A 27,092-nucleotide genomic window follows, 5' to 3' on the forward strand; every position below is an offset into this window, starting at 1 on the left:
CTAACCTGGACAGATTTGCAAATATTCAGTAAGCTTTCCAATAATGTTTACGAAACGCAAACTTACCAGAATTTGTTAATTAGGACCGGCTCCTCAACTTCCTGTTAAAACTGCATGTGAAGGGTAACCATCAGTCAAATTGTGTCCGTCAATTGCTGGAGTGTTTCAAATAGCTGCCCTTACTTAAGTTGTTGGTTAAATTTTAACTTCTGTTTAAAAAACACTGCATGTCATAAATAGCTCTCAGCGGGCAGCTGAAACACTGGACATTGGAGGACCGGACAAGCCAACTAGAATAACTTAGAAAAATTTCAGTGGGATATCAAAACTGTTTTCAGTGCGAAAACTGACTTGGTATGTAATGAAGAAAAAACTGATTAAAGTGAATCTAAACTAATCTTAACAATTTTGTAAATTTTCTGATGTATAGTTTTTTTGACCCAATCTTACCAGAACTTGTAAGTTAGTAAAGAGAATCTCAGAATTATGATTAACTGTGAATCTAACTTATATTACTGAACATGGTTATCCTCAGAACAGTTAATTTTCTCAAGTAGACACTTCTTAAAGAGAGGTCACAAAGAAATTATTGAGAACGAAAGACGAAGGAAGAGTGAGGAGTCACCCACTCAGTTCAGTGGTCCCTCGGTCAGTTCAAATAATAACATCACAATATATGGTTTTTTTTATACTTCTTCGATTGATGGATTTATGAATAATTAACCTAGACATAAACCTTCAGGTTGGGTCTTTTCTACTTAACATCTGCTTGAAAAACCTTGAAAATATGGTTGTCAAAGTCACCAATACATCACCTTTGGAGAATTTCTTTTTGCACCAGCACCATTTGTGCCCTTTTATTCAAAGGGACAGCCTCATTACTCTTCCCAGTCTACGAACCAGGGCTGTAAATCAACCCGAAGGCTTCAGAAGGCGCACTTTAGGTACACAGCCTTTTGTTCGGTCTCACCCGGTATGATTACACGCTGTAATGCACAAGAAGAAGATTTATTAGTGAAATTTACTATTATTGTTAAAGCTAGTTAGTTTAGGGTGTACTTGTGTAAAAGCGGTTTGGGTGGTGTATTATACGTGATTTACGAGTGACGGGTGCAGTATGAATGAAATAGTAGATAGATGATTTACAGTGAAATTCTACTGAAATAGGTCCATCAAGCTCAATGTTTGTGTTGTACTTATGACAACAATTGCCTTTTTACTAAAACAATTTGCCCTTCATGCATTAGTTACTTTCAATGAGCAATAATTTTCAATAATGGAACTGCAGCACTAACCCCTAAAGTAGTGGCAGTAGTAGTGGTAGTGGTAGACCAGGTAATGGTCCTTCTCAGTGACTCCTTGCACGAAGCAATTTGTCAAGTTTGTCTGGTGAGCGCCAACCAACACAAAACCGGTAACAGCCAGGCCTGAAATTCTGTGACAAGAGATGCATTATGGAACATTTCTCGACAAGAGTGTAAAATCGCCTATGATAATCATTTAGGTTAGTGAAATTGTTTAGATTTCACACCACCAAGAAAAACAATGCAGTTCAGTGTTACTAGGAGCGTTAACCCTGAGAGAAGTTATGGTTTTTCTTTTCCTTTTTGAAGTTTTTGTAATATACAATGTAACTTGAAGTTAATTTCTAGCTTGAAGAGATAATGATAGATTGAATTGGTTAAAGTTATGTGTGATTCAAAAACATAATGTCGTCTTTCACATTTCATGTTGCTTTGAAAGGGGCAAAATGTAGTTGTGCGAAAAAAATCCTTCTATTATGTATTATACTTCATCTCGATGCTTGGCAGTGCATCACAACCCTGCTGTGGCGCCAGTTTTCTTTTAGCTCTCTGCTATTAGTTCAATTAAGTCGCATGTTTTTTCGGAATGCCAAAATAGCCTACTATGTTGAGAAATCCGCAATTTCACAGAACATATTTAAAATTTTTATTGCTGTGTTGGTGGAAATAGCTGCTCGTTCTAAAAATATTTTTAATATTTGAGGCAAATCAGGTTTACCAGAGAATTCTATTTGTAAGAGTGGCGTACTTTATAAGATTACTTAAGTTCTCCTTTATATGAATGACTTGTACATAAATTTACTTGCTTCTACAAGGTGATTCAGAACTATGGGTCAAACCCGTAGGGATTATTTAGTACAACAATAGAAGACATTTGAGTGTAGGAACCTATGTCCGGAAATGCCCCCCTAAGGCGCTATGGCCTTATAATGGTTTAAGACAGTTATGTGCAAAAATGTGTTTTATTGAATTTTAGTTTGTTTTATTTTAATATGTTTGCACCAAATAATGCTACAGCAATAGGTTAAAATGTCATCCTTGAACTTGAATGCACCTGTTAAGTTTCGACTACATTGGACTGGCAGAAGTGGTTCAGTTCCGTGGCCGCCTATGTCGCGCGATGTAACACCTTTAGATTTCTTTCTGTGGGGACAAGCAAAGTCTCTGGTTTATAAACTGCTAATGAAAACAGAGCAGGACCTGACTGCATGAGTTGCTGCGACGTTTGAAGTCATTCAAAACGATTATCAAATTTTTAGCCAAGTTCGTTGAAACCATGTATGTTGTTTAAGCAAGCGCGTTTAAGTTCCAGGACGATATTTTGAACAATTACTATAGCTTTATTTTGTACAAATAAATTAAAGTAACATGCACTAAAACTCGATAAAAATCCATTTTTGTACATAACTGTCTTAAAATAACAGAAAAGCGTAATGCTTTACGAAGACATTTCTGGGCAAGGGTTCTTATACTTAAATGACTTCTATTGTTGTACTGAGTAATCCCTAGAAATTTGTTCCCATAATTCTGTATCCGTAAAAAATTCCTAAATACTAAACTGAGGCTAAATAAATATTTATTTTGAGGAGTATTTTATCTGTTTCCAGGCAAAGCGTTTAAACCAAGCAATAACAATCCATGAAAACAAAAATAATTATTTTTATACCAGTAAGATTTTTTCTAAAGCAGGAAAAAATTCAATACTGGATGTAGAAAACGTTCTTTGTATCCATTATAGAAACATTTCTGGTCTAGACAGCTAAGACTATATTTTCCAAAAACTACCTTAGTGGGATAGTACAGAAGCTCTACGGGTTAAAATAAACACACTTGCTGTAATAATAGAACGCACATAGAGCCACTAGAGGAGCAGTTTTTAGGTGAAATTTGTTTTCTGTTCTAGTACAGATGATTTAATCAAAAAATGCATTAATTCAATTTCTATTTTTAACGATGAAAGAAAATTCTCAGTGTATAAAGTAGTAAAGATTTAAGAAATTAGCAAATAACATTTAGACCTTTTTGTGGTCGTTTATGGTGAGGTAGTAGTTGGCCTAGATTTTAATATTGGATTGCCCGTAATAATCATCAACCTTTCCCTGGCGTACATTGTATAAGCTTTAATTGTAGGCAATGAAACCCTTTATGTTGGCGACAGGTGATTTGTAAGCATTTCTAAAGGTGAGGACAGTTTTATATAAATACCCCTGCTAACTAATATACCTAGCTAGTTTTTTACCTCAGACTTTTTATACCGAATGTTACTCTAGCTATAGTAATTGCATCAATTCTCTTGTGAATAAAGTGGTGTTGTTACGTTGCTCGGACTTTGCAATAATTATACAGAGCCACTTAATAAGCCGCTAAAGCGCCTTTTTAGCTTTGAAAAATCAAAAGGTTCCATAAATAGCACGCTAAATACCTCTTGCGTCGTTCAAGTGCTCGGGAAAGTACATCCTTGACAGCATGAAACACGGCCCGTCTATTTCTGAAAATAAAACGTATAATGTCAATTGAACTAAGCTGGAAATAGCATGTGGGATCGTTAAACGGATAGTCGGGTGACAGGCCTGTTTTGACGTGCCATAGTGGCTTACGAAGATGGATGGGTGCTTTTTAAAAGAACAGGACTGACAGTTTTGACATTTCGTGGTCAAAATTATTAAACATCTGAATAAAAACTATACGGTTCATATATATTAATCAGAAAGACAATCCTGAAAGTAGGAGCAGATGTTCGTTACGCGCCGGAATGTCCGCACTCCATACATGTCGTCCTTTAGCCGCTCCCTCAAGCGAAACTAATCCGTGAATAAAACGCCATTAGTCCTGGTCTATAGAGTCGATAGTCCAATGATTTATGGTTTGCTTTGTCGAGGGCCCTAAATGGCTTTAAAATTTATTGTAACATCCTCAACAGCACCAAAAATATTAAGCAATGTCCGGTGGACATTGTTAGTGCTTGGCTCCACACCAGCATAAACCCAAATTCTGCTAAAAAAAGCTTTAATGATTTATAGGTGAATGTGTTCGAGCGAAATATTATTTCTGCCATGGTGCCCCGCAGGGCTCTCTGAAAAGGTTATTAATTCCGTTTAACTTGACAGTCATCAGTGTCAAATAAATCCATTCTGACGCGAGATTTGTGTCGGTGAAAGCCCATTGTAAGGTAAAATTATTTGCTTTAATCATCAGAAAACAGCACGCTTATTGTAATGCGGCGTCAAGACCATAGATTTCAGTTCCGAAATCCCTAACCATCGGAAAGTGGCGAAAACTCTTGAGCTTGGCATCTTTTCTAATCCGGCTTTCGCACTGTTTTCGGGGTTTCCAGAAGTGATTAATCCCGAAGGACCACAACGGTCGTCAGGTTAAATGTCTGGAAAGTGCGCGGGACCGATTACGAGGGCCCCGGGGGAGCGATTCGGGAGAGATCGTGTCCTGTGGCCCGCAGGCCAGATGGATCGGGTATTTGATGAGCTGCGAATTCCAGATCGAAGGTTTATTGCAGGCGATGTAACAAGATTTTTTCCTCTTTTATAATCTCCATGTGGGATTTTTGTATTTAAACAGAGAGCTGCGTCAATAGCAGCTAAAGTTGCGTAATCGTCATCCAATTCTTAAAATTCAACAACGAATCAAATGTACGTACAAATGTTTGGCATGCCCTGTGATTTGAAACTGAATATGATACATGACAATTGAGGTTCCCTATGTAAGAACAAGACCAAGACCATCCAATCTTCGTCGGCTTGTTTGCTCATCACTAGATGGAAATTTGTGAAAGTATAGTGATGTTTCAATTTTTTCGAAGAAAATCGAAATTTTGTGATGAAATGACCAGTGGAATGACCGCAAACACGTTTGCTTGCTAATTCCAATTTTGTAATTTTATTACTCACTTCACACTCATTCTAACTATCTGTTTTTGCTTAAGCACTAAAAATTCCTAACTTAACTATTTTTATATAAAAATACTTAAGTACATACATGGGTAATCCATGTACGTGTATTCTTTAGAATATCCTGTGATTAAAATTACAAAAATGTTAGCATTCAAGTTAAGCTTCCAGGGGCTTGAATAGTGATTTGATCCTGGCCAATTTCGGAGCAAATAGAAGTCCATAATGGAAAATTGAATGGAAATTAAAAGTGAGATTTTATCTGCTTAAGATATTGGAAAACGAGCGTAAAATTTTTCATTTGATTCGCTAATCGCGGCGGATTTAGATTGGTTCGGCTTCATAATCTTTGAGCCGGTTTCGGAAAAACTTTCCATGGGATTTCTTCACATGCTGGAACATAACATACTCTATTATACTATCTCGTTGGTTTTCACATTACCATGTAAATCAGTTCGATATATTGTCTAAACTAAAACGTTTTAGCTGCGAGTTGTTAAGTGGCAATAATATCACTATTTTAACACTCTTTCCCACATACGGTCCGCTAATTACCATATAATTACTGGTAAATTACCTGTGGAAACACGATTATTGCACACCTTATTTCCATGCTTAAACAGTCCGGCGTGGAATACGGGTTTATGTTGTGATATGCCACTGATCCGCATAATATAAGTCCATTTACTTTTACGTCTTAATTGAGACTTAAAACTAATAGAATTGAGTGAGTAATAATAATAATCAGTCTAATACTCGATTAAGTCCCATCGATTACGTTATTATTAATGTGCGTTGACAACCCCAAAGGCGCATCCCCTCCCTTGCAACATTCGTCTTCATTAAGTCTGTGGCGACATCTCTTGATGTATCACATCAGCGATAATGAATGGACTAACAACAGATGGTATCCTCGTTTTTTGCAACACTATTGGGAAATTTCGTCACCAGTAATGATGCTGTGAAAAACGTAAAAAAACTGAAATAAGCGAGTAGGAATTCAAAACTTCAAATGAATCAACCAATGAACAATAAATAATGGTCGGGTTGAGTAGAATTAACAGTTGTGCAACTGTTGGAATTTTTGCTGAATGATGTGGATCGGGTGATGCAAACCTAACTTAAAAGAAAACAATTGTAGACTTTATAAGGGTTAACAAAAACATAATCTAATACCGGTAAACGGTTTCGTACATTTAAACTTCTTTTAAATCAAGTACAAACCATAACTTTAACTGCTAACACTCTCATTTGAGTTCTGTTTGTATCCAGAACCCTTAAACACAGCGTAGAATCTACTAAAATGAATGCGATCTTCAGTGGGTAAAATGCAAATATAAGAAAATTAGCAATTCTGACAATAAATTAGACATAAAATCGCCCTTGTTACTGCTGTTTTTGCCCACATGTTTCGTTTTTTTACGTTTCGCAGCTTGCTCTTCGACAGCTAAAATCCCAATTTGGTAGCTCTAAAAATCAATGCGAGTTTTGTTAGGCGAAATGTCAACGTAACAAAGCCAAATTAGATTCGACGTAGAATATCATGTCAAGATTATGGTCGGCTGCTCGCTTTCATCGGCCGGTTTACGTCTCACAACGCCTCCATCGGTAGCTAAATTCCCCAATAGCTTACTTCCCTTCATAGATGCTTCTCCTCGCCTATATAAAACAAATGTAAAGGCTCAATTTCCCCTTAGCAGCGCCCTTACAAAAGCCACTCAAAAAGGGTCTAACACGTCCATCAAACCAGACAAGACCTGTCATCGACTATCAAAACAAAACACGTTGCCGCAACACCTTCCAGGATCAAGCCGGTCGCGAAGAGTGTCAAACTAACAAGTTGGAGGGGGTAACCGACGTGATGACGTCACCGGCACAGTGTCGCATGTTGTGAAGCGCGGCCGTCTGCGGCGGGCAAGCGAAGAGCGCACGGCAGTCAGTTGTCTCTTGATGTTGTTGTGTTGGTATGTCATGGCTGGCGGAGATTAAATCGGGAAGACTCGTATGGTGGGAAACAATTATTGCGGTTTTTGTGCGAGTTCGTTGTGGTTATAGTCTGATTCGCCGATGTTTGATTTATGGTTTTGCGGTGGTTGTGATTGTGCCGATTGCGTCGTTCATTCGGATAACTGCCCGGATGGGATAATTTACTGAGGATTAGTTTAAGGATTCGGTTTGGAAGATGTTGACTTCCAGCAATCAGTATTTGAGGCCGGAGTATTTGACGCCCTTGCCCACCACAGTAGGTATCCGAGAAGAAGGAAGAGCACTGAGCTAAGCGTGCAAAAATGTCAATAATATACCTACCTACCAAAAAGACTACATAAAAACGAGGTTTTTTACGAATTAATATATTTTAAGTCTTCTTCGGATATCAGGAATTGCAATACAAGTATATGGGATATCTCTACACTTCGTTCTATTTAATATGTGTGAATTTTGATATACATTAACTAATTTATCGCATGTCAACGTTCAAAATCAAATCGGAGGGTGAGGGATTTTTCGAAAAATAAAAAATGCCGCATTTTTTAAAAACAACTTCAGCAACGTAAAAGCACGGCAATCGTTGATTAGCATTGCAGTGTATTAATTATTTTAATTTGTAACACTTTCCAAATGTGTTTTTTGCTTTTTGCGTTTTCGCTGCGTAAAACATTTTTTTCCCTTTGATTTACGGACTAAAATCTTGTTTCATTCGATTTTTGCATATGTCTTACATGTATTTCGAATTTTCTATCTTTACTGCCTAGGCAGTAAAAGTGTTACTTTACAGCCTAATCATTAAAAATGACATCGGTTTTGTGTCGTTAAAAATTCCTGTTTTCCGACAACCAAAGAACAAATCAATTTGATATTGCTGCATTTGTTTTACAAATACGACGCAACTCTGGGTTTCCCAATTGTGGATCCGAACATCGGACGTAATAATTTGTTGAAAAATAAAATTATTGCTCTTTCTAAATGCGCAAAAAATACCTCCTTTGTATTTAAAACCAGCAAGCTGGGGTCACTTCCGTTTAAACCCGCAACTAAATTTTCAGAATATTGTAAAAATGCGCGATTTTTTTAGTCTACAACCTCCCTCCAAAACTTAAACAAGTACGGACACGTACACGAGTAAGTACATATTAAATAGAACCAGAGATACTTGGCACTTGAATCCTATTCTCTGTACCATCCAGTAGGTATACCATGCAGCTGCCTAATACATATTCAAAGTACAGGATCATTAAATTCATACCTAATATGCCATTAGCAATTTATCCTAAACTAACCTGTATTTACCTGTATAGAACTTCTGATGAGTCCTTGGATGGCACTTATACTGGAACTAAATTGAATAATAAATTTGCGTCGATTTAAGCGAAGCACTTAGTAAAACCCTGTAATTGCAAGTAATACTGTGAGACTCGTTCTTAATATTTGAGGGAAAATAGTGAAACTATGAAAGACTTAATAAACTCCTCCTTTAAATTAAAATTCCATGGCGCTCTGTGGGCCGCTCAAAGACCTCTCATGCATAAAAATTATTATTTTGTAAGTGTGTTATTATTTATCTTGATTTAAGAGATTAGAAGTAATATATTTCACAGTTGTTGGAAACATTCAATTGATAAAGATTTCTCTTCAAAATTGAAAATAACCTTCTAAGACTCTACCTCTGAACAAGGGCTTGAATTTGACTTACTTTCACATCTATAACTTCACAGGTGCGAATAAAAACGGCAACAAAAAGAGAGTAAGAGAGATGAAATTTCGGTTGATGGTTCTCCACATGTGTCCTTTTACCCCTTTTAATCAATTAAACCCTAAAAGTACCCTTGAAGAAAGATACTTTTCCACTTGATTCTCCATTAAGCTAAGTGACTTTGAAGGCCAACTTAGGTAATTTCTCTCCATAATGTGGTTAATCAAAAAACTTGCAAATGGAAATTTAGGAAATATCTGAATGATCTTAATTTATTAATTAATCTGTAACTTAATTTTACTGAATGATATTCTAGATCGCATTAAATACTATCTTGATCTGCAAATGGAGTACAGGTGTGACAAAGCTGCTTTTTCATGAAGTATAGAGTTAGTACGAAACCTAACATGAAAATGCACTAAGACTTTCACAATAACTGAAGTCAGGAAAATTCCAACGCGCTACGCTAGTTTTGGAAAGATTTAAACAATGAGAAATGAATTTTCCAGGAATAATTGGTAGTTCTGCAGGAGATGTCTGATTTAACCAGAAAATTTGTCCTGGAAATGGCGGTGACTCGTGAGCTCACCGAAAAAATGATTGTACCTTGGAGATTGGTGTGAATCAGCATTTCTAACAGATTGCTGGGGTGTCGCTTGTCAATGTTTGCTAAGGGTAAAAACGAAATTGAAAACAATCGACAAATAATCTATTCAGATTTCCACGTCTATTCAAACTACTGTTGTTCTCCTTACGCCTGAAATATTCCAAATTCAAAGATAGATGTGCGGTACACTCGAAGATGCAAAAGCAAATTATCCTCTCGGGTTAACGCTCAAATTAAAGTAACTCATCATGTAAAGTAACGAAGACGGCCGCCATTTTCGACCACAAGGTAGCGCGCTCAAAACCAGTTATAAAAAGTTAATCTGTCACTCAAAGCTAACAGTTAATTTTGCTATTGTGATTGATCAGTTCTTTGATGTCATTGTCAGTCTAAGTAAATAAAGATTACGTTACTTCCTGCTTTTGATTATCGTGCCGATTTATGGTCCAATGTAGCGGCCGTTGTAACTTTATACGGGATGGACCAACGAAAACGTGATACCCCTATTTATGATTCTCCTGGTAGATGTAGAAAAAAAAGCTCGAACACATCGATTTTGATGTAAGGAGACACTTTTTAAGAAGTTGTTGAGGACTGATGAAACCTGCCTCCTATTGTTGCTCAAAGCAGGATCTTAAAAGATGCAAAGGATATGACTCAAAAATAAACTTATGATTTATCAAAAATAAACTGACAGTTAAAAAACAGAAAGCCAGTGTAATAATTTTTCAATCAAATAGAACCACGTTGGCCATACCATTCGCTATAAATTTTAATAAGGGAGTAATTCGCATAAGTCCGGTAATCAGATTTTTGGAGATGGTACTGAAAAAGGCCGCAGCGGCATGTAGACTTTCTTGCAATAAGGAGAGAAAAATGATCTACCGTGCAAATTTTGAGCCTTATTTATTTATGGTCAGTCTGCTGAAATTAACTGAACTTTTGTTGGTCATAAGCGGGCCCTTAGAACTAACATGGGATTAAGATCTAAAGAATGATCTAAAGGAGAATTTAAAGCGATTGGCATATTCATTGTGCATATGATATAGATTCAAGAATGTGTCTTCTTTTTCTTTAGAAACAAGATTATATTTGAACGTCATGCTTCAACAAATCTGCGGTCGACAGGGGTAACGAATTATATTCTACCAAAACATCGGCAAGCTCTTTACGAAAGTGGATCTTATTACAATTGCATGAAACATTTCAATTACCTGCCAAGCAGTATTAAGAATATCACACGTTTTAATCAGTTTAGAGTTACGCTTTTCAAGCTTATGTTGGATGTTGGACCATATTCAATTGACGACTATGTGAAGTTAAGCACTTAAGCATTTTCTGTCTTGATTTGTGTGTTGACGTTATTTCACTCCGCGTATTGCCTGCAGGTGCATAATTTTTTAGATGATGATGATGATGGTGAAAACCAACTTAGTTCCGGTTAAAGTTTCCTAAATGCCATTAAGTTTTGTGTTCTAAGAGCGTAGTTGTTGTGATTGTTTAAAAATCGAAACTCTATGAAATAAAACCCCCTGTAATTTTTTTATAGGCGAAAAATAAAAAAAACCCTCAGACCTGCTTTAATCGTACTTACGTATATCATTGAGAGTTTTTTTTCACGATTAATGTTCGTGAATGATTGCTTAAGAGACGGATTTTCAAATTCTTTTTTCTCGATGAAAATTGATTAAGGCGTCTCCGATTTGTAAAAAAATACTGGAAAATGCGCTGTTTTAACTATTTTTGTGAGCAGCTTATTTGTAAAATCGGTATTTAATGTCATTCTAGATTCCACAAAACCAAACTTTTTAAATTAAAATTATTTTTTCTATAATTAGTTAGGCGAGAAAAATGAGAATCAGATTAGGAAAACCCAGACACAAAATTCCTGTTGATGGGTGTAATCAACGATACTTTCAACGTCCTAACCTTTTAATAACACAACATTTTAACTACAAACGCAAATCAAAATTTAAACGATTGATGATATGTAGGTGTAACACATGTGAGAGAATATGTTTTACCTATTTCGGTAAAAACTTCAGTCAGAAGGTGCTAAAAATGCTCCCTTCAAAAAATATAAACTGACGTGTTCGCGTAATTTTTCCTAAGTCTACCAGGAGAGTCATAAATATAGATGCGACTTTTTCGTTGAGTTACTCAGTATATTGAGCGACTTTAACTCCAATATTGTCGAATGATTTTACTTCAACAAGTGTTATAGCAAAAGAAATTAACGTGTCTCATGAGACAGTGTAAAGGTTTATGAAAAAACGTATATATCGTTCGTTTAAAATTCGCATCAGTCAAGTCTTGCATCCAGGAAATACTGAACCGAAGAACTATTTTGTAGTAATATGGCGTTGTTGGAGGAAAATCCACATTTTCTTTCCAACTCGATATTCACGGATGAGTGCAAATTTACCAACTCAGGCATGTTCAATCGTCATAATAAACATGTCTGGTCCACTAAAAATTCACAAGGACACCAAGAACGTTGACCACAAGTACGTTTCGGGCTAAATGTTGAGTTGGTTTATTTGGCGATACAATCATTGGACCATATATTTACAAAAACCATTTAACCGCAGATGGGTATTTGCATTTTTTAAGGATTTACCTTACGGATTAAATCAGTAACAACATTTGTCTTAACCGCGTGAATAACCTTTGGTTACAGCAAAATAGTGCTCTGCCACAACGCTAGGAGAGTAGCTGATTATTTGTTTGAAATATTTCCCGGTAGAGTCATTTCGAACAATGGACACATTCGTTGGCCTGCACGTTAACCGGACCTTCCCCCATTAGATTATTATTTATGACCAACTATGAAAAACCTGACTTACAAATCTGTACCATTATTAACGAGGTACGAAGGAATATCACGCTCATTTCTGCGTTATTTTTTTGACCTCTAGAATTCTCCAGTATAGTCTTAACTACCTACCTACTTACCTAGATGCCGACCGAGATGTTGACTCAGACCCGATAGACCAATTTCAGCATAATTATCCCACATTAATCTGCACGATGTAGTTTTCCGAAAAATTCGCTTCCCATAAAACAAAACACCCATAATTAGGCCATCCGTTTTGGCTCCCTTGGGCGGTGTCATTAGCGTCCGCCACTGATCTGGATGAGTCACAATCGTTTTATTTTTTTATTAATGCCGGGGAGCTTTTCATTATCGACCACGACCAGGATAGATAATGTGCTGCCGACATGTTTCCTTTGTTTGAAATTACCTCGCGACGTTGATTAATGGCGTCCGCTAACGACCTAACCTATAATTTATCATTTACCAAACTAAAAGCCAATTGAAAAGAATTATTATTTTATATACAGCTTTCTTGGAACCGACGGCTAACGCAATTTATTATTGATGGCTTCCTGGCTTGATATAAATGGACTGGGAATCAATCGGAGTATACTTCTTGACTCCAGCAGAGGCTTCAATAAAATCCAATCGGCTGACTCTTTTATGATCACAGCTAGATTATGTTGTATCTACCCGATGTAGTATGTTGATAAAACATATATAGCGGTCGATTGTAGGAGGTTGTTGGCGAATGCTTGAGATTGTGATTGAAGGCTAGTTGAGATTGTATTTTTTTAAAATCTTGAATTCTAGCACCCGTATTGTACGGGCTCGTTATTTAAACGCCGAACTGACTGCGTCGATATAGGTTTGAATCAAAAGTGACCTATTCATGCATATTATGATTAATTAATCTAAACTTTCCAACGATTTAACGAACGAATCAGGGAAAGACATAATTTTTAAAAAAGTATATACAGGGTGATTTTCAAGGTGCATTAATTTTTTGCTCTTCAGAAAATAAAGCTAGAACATCGGCACTTTGCGGCCTCTTCGCTTATTTCCCAAATACTAAACGGTATCTGATGTTATAAAAAACTTTGTCTTCGGATCGAAACGGAGAATGCAAAAATAATTTTTCCGAAAAAACAGTGGCATATATTTTTTAATCAAAAATATTCGGTGTCCGGATAGTACACGTGGCACTGGAGGAATTGATGTTTTTGAAAATAAATTTTGGGGCTAATTTAAAAATTTTCCTGTAACTCCGCTGGAAATACGTTTTTTGAGTCATTTCGCTTTATTGCAGTCGGCAGAAACTTTTCTGAAGCCTAAAAAATAACCAAAAACTAGCTGTTCCGACCATTTTTACGAGCAGTTTCCTTACTTATTTCCGGCGTAGAAGCATATATGATGCTTCGCATGCCATTTTATTACTTTTTTATTGCAACACGTCCAGAGCAAAATACGTAAAATTTTGTGTATGTAATTCTGGCTCTTAAAATCGGAGTTTTGAACCAGAAGTAAATCTTCCCTGTCCAGATCTTTGTTCAATCAGACTTAAATCGAATACCTATTAATAATTCGTATATTGGTTTTAATTCAACATATGGCAGGGTTATCAATCAATATCCTATCAATTAACACATTTATGAATTCGGCTTATTCCTTAAGATTACCGTCAGATTTATGCTCAGTATATTATTGCGGCTGTGTATCTTAAATACAACTGAGCTTTGGATCGAATCTCGTACCAATTAGAAGATTACATGTAACCCTTAGTAAACCCATGGTAGAAGGCCAATAAATCACCATCAGCAGCAGTCTCGACGGCGACACTTTTCGCAACATTTCACCTTATTAACCAATATCCACAGCTTACGTAATTCCGTTTGATAAATAACCAAAGAAATGCATGCCAAGTTTGCATGATATATGTACACTGGGAGAATTAGGCGAAATCCGACATAGATTTATGATATTTATAATGGCGTTAATTGACTGAAAAAGCGCCGTGTTTTGCATGCGAAGTATGAATAATAGCTACGGAACAATAATAACGTTTCATAAGTTTTAAGGTTGATGTCAATCAAAGCTGGGAAAGTATCTTTTAAATAGCCATTTACGTCATAAGTTTAGTAGGTGACTCGTTACAGAACGAGTTGTTGTTGAACGAGTTTTCCGTTCGAAAAGCGTCAATGTGTACTGTAAGACCTAATGGACGTGCGTCCTATATTATTCTATTTCATGCTGTCGTTCTTCTGTCATTTTGTTTATTTTCTTTTCAAACATCACAACAAGCAGGTGTAAAAAGTATAAAAAATTTGGGAACGCGTCCTTCCGCCTCAAATATGTATATTAAATTTGGTCAATCTCATATGAATTGAAAGTATCCTTTCAAGCAGATATCTCTCTAGAATGAGGGCTCTGAAACTCCGTATTATCTTTCACAGTTTGAAAGCAAACAACTAAATTATTCTTATTTATTTGCAGCTTGATGCAAAGAAGAGTCCTCTGGCCTTGCTTGCTCAGACGTGCTCACAGATCGGAGCAGACAGTCCCAATGCAAAGCTTCTGCAGAGCAGTTCCGATAAATCTAAGAGCAAAGAGAAGCCTGTGGATCTAAAACAGAGCATCACCTCCGCTAAGAGACAACTAGAGAGCCCTAGGGAGAAAAGTCGCACTCCTGAGGAGCGTTTGTGCAACTCAAACAGTCGCGTGAAAACCCCAAGTTCCGTTAAGAACATAAATGGGAGATGTGGAAGCAATCAAAGTGCCACTTCGGCCAGGGATAGCCCGGCTGAAAGGAAATCACCAGGGGAGGACAGTCAGAGGACATCCAGAAGCCCTGAGAAGGCGTCTGAGGGAAGTGAGAGCCCTACTTCTGGCAGCAAGACTGCGTTTACTCCCAACATCCTCACAAGTTCCTCGGATCCGGCCATCAAAGACTTACCATTAGGAACTTTTAAGCCTGGTGTAGTACCTTCCTCGAACTCTGCCTTCTTGAGCACGACGAGTTATCCAGGCTTTCCTCCAGGGTTGCCCATGGATCTAATGACTTCAAGTTTTATGTCACGAACAAGTGCTCTAAGTCCGTATTTTTCTTATGGAAGAATGAAAGCTCAAGATTCGTTGTCAGTTTGCCGCGATCCGTACTGTACAGGGTGCAGTGTCAGCTCACACCTGAAGCCTCCATGTCCAGCTGGATGCACCCAATGCGATCACGCAAAAGTACCTACTTCTGCTGCTAGTTATAGTCCTGTAGCTGCAGCTTATGCTCATGCCCAGCTTGCTGCTCTAGCAGCTGCTAGCCAGCTGCCGTATATTTGCAACTGGATCTCAGGAGATGCCACATATTGTGGTAAAAGATTTTCCAGCTCGGAAGAATTATTGGCTCATTTAAGGACTCATACTAGTGCTACCAATGAAGTGAGCAGTGGGAACTTGTCCTTGTTGACCCCTCCAGGACTGCCTCCCACTCACCCTTTATTGCATAGAACCTATCCGACTCCGCCTCTATCTCCATTGGCTACAGCCAGGTACCATCCTTATAGCAAACCTTCGTTATTGCCTCCACATTTGAGTGGGTTTCCGCTGGGACATCCTGCCCTACCCCCTTATTTAAGCCCCTATTCCTTGTATGGGCCGCGGCTAGGTTCTAGTCCAGGGATGCATCCTTAGGATTTTTAGGAAAATGCCAAAATATTGAGCTGTGTTGTTGTAGACATAATTCTTATGTCTTATGTATATTTTGTGGTAAAGGTGGGTCGACTAATATCTTGATTAGAGATGTTATATTCGTGATTACCTCCTGTTTGTGGCTATCTCAGAAACTGTTGAACGGGCAGGTAGCTAAGTTAAGTAAGAACTGACTTATTGCGGATTTTTTCATATCTATTTCATTTCCATTACACACTTTAATTGGGCTCCATAAAAGGCAACTTTTAGCCATTTATTTTTGAGACGCTTTATACTTTTTTCGTCACTTTCTCTTGCAATATTAATTGAAAACTCTACTATTTTGACACAAAATTCAACAAGGATTGCCCTATAAAACGTTAAAAAAATCATTAAACCAAGTATCTTGGATGGAGAGTCAATTTTTTTTGAAAATCGGAGAAATAGGATTGACAAAACATTTTAACTTTTCTGATATTTTAACCATTTTGAGTGAAAAACGCAATATCATCAAAGAGAAAAACTTGTTATAAAATACTAAACTCACCAGGAATCCAAGATCCCATTAGAGTTGGACAGATTTTTTAAAATATTTCTGAAAAGTTAAAAAAAGCTCCTCCGAATATACAGGGTGTTTTTTAGATGTGCTATTGCTATCTCGGTGAACGTGAACGAACAGTCAAAGTTATAAGGTCAATTAAATAAAATAAAAGTTGCCTTTGTGAACCCCTACTAAGTTGCCACATTTTTTACGAGTATGCCATATCGTCTCATGTGCAATATTGCGTTAATTATAACAAAAGAAAAGTTGAATTTGCAAAGATTTATAACATTTTAACAAAATTAGAAAAAGTTACGTATGAAACTAATTACAAAAAACGATTTTGGGTAATAACGAACTACATAATTAGGGATTACGTACAAAGTTTGATATGCTATACGCTGATTGGAATTGACCGAAAGACGCCAAGCGAAGTTTGGCGTCTTTTGTCTGGCGTCAGCAAAGAAGAGCGGTAAAGACCTTTTCACCAATGGTAGGTATACTCGGATCAATGGATTTTTGCATGCGATCATACAATGCGTAAACCTAGTAAGCACATCGCTTTAATATTTATTTTCTATTTTGCAGTATAACTAATTGCTGAATGTGCGATGAAACTGAAACATATGTTACACAAATTTAGGACATACACATCAGATATACGTCTTAAATAATGCACATGGCAATAATGAGAGCCTATATATATGTTGAATTTTGTGTGTCTAGCGTCACATTTTAGTAATGACTGAACCCAAGAATGTATAGTAAATTCCATAAACCCTGCAGAAAATTCGAAACCTCTGTCGTGTAGTGTGATATTGGTAGCCAATGCTAATTTCAATAAAAATGTTCACCAATTTTTCAAATACATATTCACTTGGAAGTATTCGCGACTCACATCTCTAATTTTGATAAAGTCTCCTAGAAGATCCTCAAGAGACATGTTAGACTTAATAAACGGTTGCTAGTCTAATATGAAATGTTTCGAACATGTGCATTTCGCACTCATTGACTATTTTTGATGTGCGGAGGTTTTTTTAAAGCTATGATTTTGTATAAAATAGTAATGATGTAAATAAGTTATTTATCCCTAAGTTTGAAGTTTTCAAGGTTATTCATGCTTTGATGTACTTCGTTATCTGCTTCCTCAATAAAGTCCAATGATAAGTTTCATTAAATCATGTGAACAACTTTGTATATAACGTGTCGTGTAAATATCCAAATATTGGTTGTGCATGTCGAGATTTATTGGTCACATCTAAGGCCAATTTTATGAATAAACATGTATTGCTTTACTTTTTGCAATTTTTTAAAATAAATGAAGCTTTTCCAAATTTTTTTCTCACTTTTAATTTTTAATAAACAACCATTTTATTTAATTGTTCTTTGTGATCTAGAAAGTACGGCAATGTCTCAAAAGATATCTCCTAACACATACTATGTATAGATCTCATTGTTCTTCGTTGCTTTTCATTTTTTGTTACATTCGTTTAGTATTAATTATTTAAATATGCGAGTTTTTAATGTTGAATGCCATTTAACAACCTGAGGATTTTGTATTAAAAAATTATTTGATGTCGGAATACGGGTTGAATGGTAATACGTAAATGGTTTTAATATTATATAATAAAGTGTGATATACATTATGTGAAACTCTTTTTAAATGGTCAGTTTATTATTTCGAACGTATGTATGTACCGTAGGTAATTAAACTTTTTTTTATTTAAGTGTTTATGACACAATGTTTGTCTTACCATATCATGAATGTATACCTACTTAACCATTATCTGCAACTAAAAAAAAATATATTTTTATTGTTACGAACACTTGAATGGTTTTTTTTGCTTATCTATTAATATGGAATTCCACGCTCGGTTTTTACATCCGTTTCTTCCTTTGGTTATTATATTTCAAAATATACTAAAAATTATATAGAATCAGCCTCTTTGGTGAGATTTTAAATTCAAATTAATCTCATTTTCCTTAAGGGAATCCATTTAGACAGGAACTTCCATGAAATGCTTTATAGCGGTCAACGAAAATTAAGTTCAAAGTTGGCAAATATTATGAACTGAGATAATATATGTATTATCAGAACACAATGCGATACAAATTCGAGGATCATAGAGCTCTAGCAAACTGGATGAGGGTTTGGTCAATTAAATTGATATAATTGTGTGCGTATGGTGAGTTTTCGAATTCGAATGGTGAATTTGAATATCTATTAAAATTAGTAAAACTCATTTCTCAGTTTATTTTATTTGATTAGCTATGTTAAAAAGAACTCATAGAAAAATGAGACTCGATGACCCTTGTTAAAGTGTCTGACCTTATTTGTTTAAGCACTTTCAGAAAGTATCCAATGTTTTTTAAATTATGATTTTTTATAGTAATTAATGCATAAAAAGTACCGAAGGTTTCTTCTGTAACTTTACAATTGTTGTTCTAAAAACTGTATGACGCATTGATATGCAGAATTGAAAGCAATGGCCCTTTGCATTCTAGAAACAAATTAACACTTTGTGAATTCTGCTATGGACATATTAAAAAATAAGAAATATAAAAAAAATGGTTGTAGCCTGGAGAGGATAGATTGAAAAAAGGGGGAATGGTAAGCGGGCATCAGATGAGTCTCTTGTACAAATACACAAAGTTTCCCCAATTTCGGGGATGAGTTCAGGATATCAACGGCAACCTCGTCATGATACCCGATAGTCACGATTGTTCAATAATGGAAAAGCTTAGTACGAATGAACATCATGCACACATGCTTGATGAAGCCAATAAGTAGAAATACGTGTCGCCGGGTTGCCCAATATCTTCTTTCCATTTCTATTTCAACAGTACTCCTATTGTAAACTTCTCAGCAACTTTTCCTACATTTATGTGTATCCGCACTAAATTTCTCAATTTTTTAAGAAAACCTATGTTTCTAAAATCACTAAATTTGAAATACGATGTTTTCTAGGAAGAAACGCACCTATCCATCGATTTTTATTTTTAATGGCGCATTTTTCAAATTAATTTTCAAGTATCAATTTTTCTATTAAATGTTCAAATTTTATGGAAAACTGGTCATATTACATGCATTATAGTCTGCGTAAACTAAGTTGATTTCTCAAAATAAATAATGTATTAAAATAAATGTATTTTTTGATCACTGTGTATCGTCGTATGAGACGAGGGAGAGAAATTAATAGCACGTTTTAAATGCCTTTCAATTCTTATTTAGTAGTGTAAAAAAAGGCCAGATTTCTCGCAGTTACAGAAATACTTCTGACATTACCACAAAAATTTGCCCACCCTGTACTTGCGAGTTCCTTTACGCATTCAGTTAAACGTTGACCATTATTATTTCAAACGAAGCAGTTAATTAACAACCAAAAAAGACTTAATGAGTTTTCACATTCATTTTGGTCATGTTTCAGATAAGTTCCGATGGTCAGGAAGTGTGGAGCCGCATGGAACAACATGTAGACACACGAAAACTAATTTATTAGCTCTGGCATCATATAATAACATAGTTTGTTTACCAGTAATTTTGAAAAAACTTCCCCCAATCATTAGAATGGCGTCATTGCAATATTAGCCATTGACCGGTGCCATTTGGGGCAGCCACTAATGTTCCGGCTAACGTGTAATTTGTATCCCGGCCTTATAATTACGACAATCGTTCGGCCTTTTATTCTATAAAAGGCCAAGCGTTGTTATTATGTACTTGACATGGGATCATTTTTTTCTTGTGCTTTGTTAGGGCTTTGAGGGGTTTGAAATGACTTTTTTCTCACCAAAAACGATCTATTTTTATGTCAACGTCTGCTTTTGTATGCCGATGTTTGGAAGGTTGCCTCAATTATTGAGGATGGTAGGTTCTCAAACTGACATAATCTCAAAATTATTAAAGTCAAAGAAACGACATGCATGAGATTTATTCCCCGAAAAATTATGTAGCAGCTTTGAAAATTGAAATTGAAAAAAAGCGCATTTTTATCCTAATTTTTCCGATATCGTGTCTCGTTAGGACGAGCGTGGAACTCAAAAAATGAGAATCCTGTATAGATATAAATTACGAATATTTACAATTTTGTTTAGAGTTGAATGGTGGCATTGTACGTGTCTAAAGATGATGTACATGATAGTCCAAATTCGTAGCTCATCATTAAGATCTTGGAAATTATAATATTTACTATGGCCAATAAATTATGGTAAAGTTGCATAACCAACTACTAAATAAAATGGGGCTGTGGGTTTAAAAAATATCTAGAATTGGTTCATATCAGTTCTAAAAATATATAGGAAAGGCCGTGAATTTGCGAAGTCATTTTTATCATTTCATGACGTTGTTTGGAGAGATATTTTAAAATTAATGACACCTGTTTTTGCTATTACCACGTTTCTTTACATTTCAAATGATGTCATGATGTTTTTATGTTTGCGGCAGCGTCAACAACTTATTTTCTTGAAATATGAATGCACGAGGTCATTAAAATTTGTCGTTTACCATTGGAGTCTCGAAAAGCGCTAGAGGCCGGACAAACTGGCGCATTTTTCTGCCGAACAAAACTACGTTTCAAAATTTCGAAAATTCCACCTGATTGGGGAAACAATCGTGCAAAACCGATATATGTTCAAATTGTTCGGATTTTAGTCTGAACTTATTTGAAGATAAAATAAAAACGAACGTTACATCTTCATTTGCACTTTTTGTTCTCTACAAGACGGAGTTATCGGAGCTTTAATACGATGTCTCGGATTTTTAGAACCGTCATCAACCTATTTTTTAAACATGAACCTAAGAGTAAAAATTGTGAAAACTGAAGAAGTTGAAAACTCTGATCTTTTACTTCGTGGCTTAAATGGTTGAAAATGTCTTTTTAATGCGGATTAAAAAAAGAATTCTAGAGTAAATTATCAGTTATAATAAGACTCTCACCCCAGAAAAATGCACAATATTAGCGTATCTTGTTCTTTGCTACGCCACTGGTGTTGTCGAGTGACACAGAGGCAAATTTAAAGCGGCGGGGTTTTAAATTTCCCAAGAACACATTAATAGGCATTTAGTTGACAACGGCTCTGACATATTTATGACGCCACCGTTTACATATATGAATGTTTACCATACATTAAAGTAATTTATTTCTGTTCGCTGGCATTTCTATTAGTCCATAACTACTTAAGCTACTGGCAGCTCGCTGTTGATGTCACGTTTATTATACACGGTGGATCAAGGAACACCGTTTCATTTCATCTACGACAACACTACCGGAAATACGTCATTAGACAACTCGGGCGGTATTCATTTATTCTTGACTGGTTTATGAAGACGTCATATGGAAGATGGAAGTTATTAGATCCGAGATATGGAATTAATTGGAATATCTGGGTAAAGACATACATAAATAAGCTGGAAGAAATCTGTACAAGGTTTTTCACGTAGTGCAACGCAAATTTATACGATAGAGAATTCTGGAATTAATCTTGTGTGTGAGTGAAAAATATTTGTAATTAATAACTGTTCTTTCGTTCCTATAGGAATCTTCATGCTGTGAGGAAGTGTGAAAGAATCACGCTACGCCTATGGGTTCCATTTACACTTGTGTTGTTAGTAAAAATGTTTACTTGATGTTGACAAGCATTTCGTCGTAAAAGTTACATTCTTATCGGGCTTTTAAATAAAACGGTTAAGCATAAAATATAATTGAGCATGGAATGTCGTATTTACAGAAAATGAAAACGCCAAGCCATATATTTACAGCTGTTTAAGTTGGTGCTATTCACATTTTGTTGAATACAGGAATATTTTACGATGCCGTAACTACATAAATAAGATCTTTGGTAGGCTTTCTGGAAAATAGCAGTAACTTTTTAGCAAAATCTGTCAAGCGTCCATAAAACGTTTTTAAAATAAACTCAGATCAAAGGAATTATGATTCGCCTAGGGTCATCAGTACTCACTGAACACATAAACAATTTTAACATGTTAGTACATACGTGTAATTTGTCAAAATGCTTCCTGAGCATGTGTGTACAGAGTGTCTTATTTACGCGCACCCACTGTTGTTATCGCCAAAACGATGAGAGTTGCAAAATCAATCAAATGATAAAATTTCGCATGCGCGAAGAGCAGACGTTTGCTTATCGAACCTCGTCAAAACCAACGTAAAAATTGGGACTTCTGTAAAATGAATGATTTGGAAAGTGGCAATCAGGGCACGGATTAAGGACTTATTCAACAAGCTCATTAGCCCAGATATGCCCAAAGACCAAATATAAGAGAAAATAATATATTTTTAAGGGTGTTAGGATTAAAATGGCAAAATATAATGTTGAGGGTTACTTCAGTGGGTGAGAAAAAGAAAAAAGGGAGCACCTGATTACAACACGATATATTACGGACTAACTGTTTAAAAAGAACACACATCCAAAGGAACACTAAAAACGCTGACCTCGCATATACGTTTGGCGGGCCGCCTTATCAATATTATTGCTTTTAGGCAAATTAAGGTTTTCTTTCTTCAATACTCTCCCTAAAACTTAACTAGAATAAAGCAATAAACAACACAACACTAAGATAGAATTTTTTCGAAACTTGTTAAGCCTAATTTACCTTTTAGAAAATTAAATCTTGGTCTTGCTAAGGCCTTTGTAAACAAATCAGCGATTTGCATTTCCGACGAAATGTACTCTATTTTTATTGTACTTTTAGCATAAAGATCTCTTATAAAATGACACCTAATATCTATATGTTTAGTACGTTCGTGAAACTCAGGGTTTTTGGCTAACTTTATCGCACTCATATTATCCATGTACAAAGTGTTTTCCTGTTTTGCCTCGCTAATTTCACTTAGCAATCGTAACATCCACAACATATCTTTGGCCGCACTAGCCGCGCTCACATATTCCGCTTCCGTAGTAGATTGAGCAACACATTGCTGTTTTTTTACTACGCCATGTCACCGCTGCACCACTATAGAGGCACAATGAACCTGTAGTAGATTTTCTGGTCTCGACATCTCCTGCGAAATCTGCGTCGCTGTAGGTCATGAAGTCTCCAGTATTGGAATAAAGCAATCCAACATCTTCTGTTCCTTTTATATATCGGAGGATCCTTTTAACAAGTTGACAATGCGCTTTCGTCGGTTTATCTAGTGCTCTGGAGGCAAGACCAATTGCAAACGCAATGTCAGGTCTAGTCACTACTTGTAAATACATTAGATTTCCCACAATTTCTCTATATGGAAAATTGTCTTCTTTTTCAGGAGATTTAGTTGCTTTCCATCCAGTTTCTATGGGAGTTGATACAGCGTTTGCTTCCAGCATTCCAAAACGATGTAAAATTTTCTGAACATAACCAGCTTGATTGATAAAAATTGAACCATCCATTAATTGATGTATCTCAATTCCCAAATAATTGTTTACCTCTCTTGTAATTTTTGCTTCAAACCTGGAAGTTAATTGACTGAGAAGTTGATTGGCTTCTTCTTGGCTATTTGTTGCAATTAGGCCGTCATCGACGTATAGAAGTAGTAGCAGTTTATTTTCATTACTTTCTTTGAAAAATAAACATGAATCCGCACTACTCTCCCTTAAGCCACAGTGTATGAGGAAATCTTTAAATGACCGATTCCAACATCTAGGGGCTTGTTTTAGTCCATATAGGCCTTTGTTCAATTTACACACTCTTTCTGTCCCATCTTCAAACCCTTCAGGCTGCTGCATGTAAATTTCTTCTTCCAATCTGCCGTAAAGAAAAGCTGATTTAACGTCAAATTGACTTAAATTTAATTTTTCACGTGCTGCTACACTTAACACTGTTCTGATAGTATCAAAACGTGCCACTGGACTGAAAGTTTCTGAGTAGTCGATATCTTTTTCTTGAAAATACCCTTTTATGACCAAGCGAGCTTTATAACGATCAGCACCTGTTCCATCTGAATTGTGCTTAGTTCGATAGACCCAACGATTTCCTATAACTTTCTTATCTTCTGGTGCATCAACCAGTAGCCACGTATTATTTTTCTGTAAAGAGCACATCTCTTCCTCCATCGCTTTTATCCAGTTTTGTGAGTTCTCTGAAGAAACTGCTTCTCTGAAATTTGTTGGTTCAAATTCAGCAAACATAGCTACAGGAATTCCGAAGTAATCAGGTCTTTTTAGCATGCTTCTGTCACGTAATTTTGGCAAAACTTTTGGTACCTCCTCTTTGGTCTCTTCTAAATCCTTGTTTTCAACGTCTTGTTTGTGATCTTCAATTTCAAACGTGGTAGGTGAGAGAGTTTCTTCTTTAAAGACAACATCGTGGCTTAGCACTACATCATAGAGCTCTGGTACCCACACACGATATCCTTTGACACCTTCGAGATAACCCACAAGATATCCTTTAAGGGCTTTCTTGTCCAGTTTACGACGCTTTTGTTTCGGCACGTGGACAAAGCATTCAGTGCCAAACACTTTGAGGTCGTCAAATCTTGGCTTTTTGTTAAACCAAAGTTCATATGGTGTTTTTCGGTCTAATCTTGTAGGTCCTGTCCTGTTAATTACATATACGGCCATATTAACGGCTTCTGCCCATAGATATTGAGGAATTTTAGTATTGGAGTATAACATTGAGCGAGCTGCCTCCATTATGGTGCGATTGTCTCTTTCAGAGCTTCCATTCTGTTCAGGGGTATAAGGAGCAGTGATCGAATGTTTTATTCCTCTGTTACCCAGAAAAACGGATATTTCTTTACTGGCGTATTCTTTTCCTCCGTCCGAACGTAACTCAACAATGTCTTTTCCGAATCTTGTCTTTACTTCATTGCAGAATAATTTTAGTTTATGTTCTACTTCTGATTTTTCACGTAGAAAATAAACAGTACGATACTTGCTATGATCATCTTTAAATAAAACATAATATCGTTTTTGTCCAGGAGATTGCACACTCATAGGTCCACAAACGTCGGAGTAGATAAGCTCTCTTGCATTATTTGAAATATCTTCCCTTCTGCTAAAACGCTCCCGATGTTGTTTGCCATAAGCACAAGCATCACAAAAAAGGTTGTCATTGGTAAATGCAATGTCAGAGTTCCTAAGAAAGCATTTCACATATTTTTTGTTTTGGTGACATAGGCGTTCATGCCAGAGTTGCAATGTATTGCTCATAGTCGCCGCACAAACGATTTTCGGCAAGATCACACGTAATTTAATTCGATAAAGATTATCGGCCTCGACTCCAACAGCGATAACTTTATTATTTCTAGTAAAGAAACACTGTGAACCGTTATTTTTCAAAATAAAGTCAATACCTTTCTTAGCTGCTGTTTTAACCGAGAATAAGTTCTTAGCCATATCTGGTATGAATAACACGTCATACAATGTTGCCGTTATCCACTCTTTGCCGTCAAAAGATTCTACATCTATGTTACCTTGACCTAGTGCTAGTACTTGGTCACCATTTCCAATGTAAACTGCTACTGGATCCGGGAATTCCTTGTACTCATAAAACCACTCACGCTTATTTGAAATATGATTTGAAGCACCTGAGTCTATCAACCAATAATTGTCACTGTTCTCATTAACAATAGTATTCCCAACAAAAGCTTGTCTTTTCGATTGATCACCTTGTTTTGACGAACAGTCTTTTATTAAGTGTTCTTTTGACCCGCACGAGAAACAACCTTTGCAGTCTTTCCGCTCATGATTCACTTTCCGACACAAGGAACAGCGCGACACGTTAGAGTCCTCTTTCTGTTTCTGAAAAAACTTTTTCTTCTTGAGAAAATTACCTTTTAGGTTTACTTTAGATAACAGGGCGACTGTGGATTCCTCCTCTTCCTCCCGCTGTTTTTCCAAACGTAATTCTTCAGTTAATAAACGAGTTGTTAAGGTCTCAATGGTCTTTTTAGAAGCTTGAGTTGAATCCCAGGCACTATGAAAATAGTTAAACTTGGACGGCAAGGTTGATAGAATTCTTGTGATCAACATGGACTCAGGAATGTCGCCTCCCAGCTTTTTCATTTTGCTGGCCAGTTGCTCCAGCTTTGACACATGGTGTGCAACATTACCATTGGGGTCCCACTTGAACTCGAAGAACTTCTTTTGCACTAGGGATAAACTTTCATCTGATTTTAAGTCGTACACGCTGTGCAATTTCTTCCACATTTCTTCTCCTGTGGCACAATTCATCAGCAGTTGTAACGGTTTGGATTCCACAGTTGTGACGAACAGTTTTCTTGCCATCCTGTCACCTTTGATCCATTTTTTAAATTTCTTTTCATAGTCCAGTTCATTTTCTTCAGGCCTTCTTTCAGTACCATTGCAGATGTCTAACGCATCTTCACTGTCTAATATCGTTTGTATAACAAACTGCCACTGTTGCCAGTTTTCGGAATCACGTAGTTTTTCGATTCTAGGCTTGTCGATCTCCATTTTTTTTTTTATGGCAGATAATACACTAATTTTGTAATTAGTCGTATAATTGCGAACAAAAGCTCAAACCGACACTTCTCACTACAACACTCGCGACTTACTCTCACTCGCACACTGGGCCCATAACCTGTTGAGGGTTAC

The 27,092-nt window shown here is 36.4% G+C and overlaps 1 protein-coding gene across 1 annotated transcript; it reads left to right on the forward strand.

The window, feature by feature from the left end:
* Nucleotides 1-7,091: 7,091 nt before the first annotated feature.
* Nucleotides 7,092-18,367, forward strand: elB (elbow B). Its single transcript, XM_066400685.1, has 2 exons — nucleotides 7,092-7,448; nucleotides 14,816-18,367. The coding sequence occupies exons 1-2, from the start codon at nucleotides 7,389-7,391 to the stop codon at nucleotides 16,001-16,003; spliced, it is 1,248 nt and encodes a 415-aa protein (XP_066256782.1). The 5' UTR covers nucleotides 7,092-7,388; the 3' UTR covers nucleotides 16,004-18,367.
* Nucleotides 18,368-27,092: the final 8,725 nt, after the last annotated feature.

This window comes from Euwallacea similis, chromosome 21, assembly GCF_039881205.1.
Source record: "Euwallacea similis isolate ESF13 chromosome 21, ESF131.1, whole genome shotgun sequence".
NCBI lineage: Eukaryota > Metazoa > Arthropoda > Insecta > Coleoptera > Curculionidae > Euwallacea > Euwallacea similis.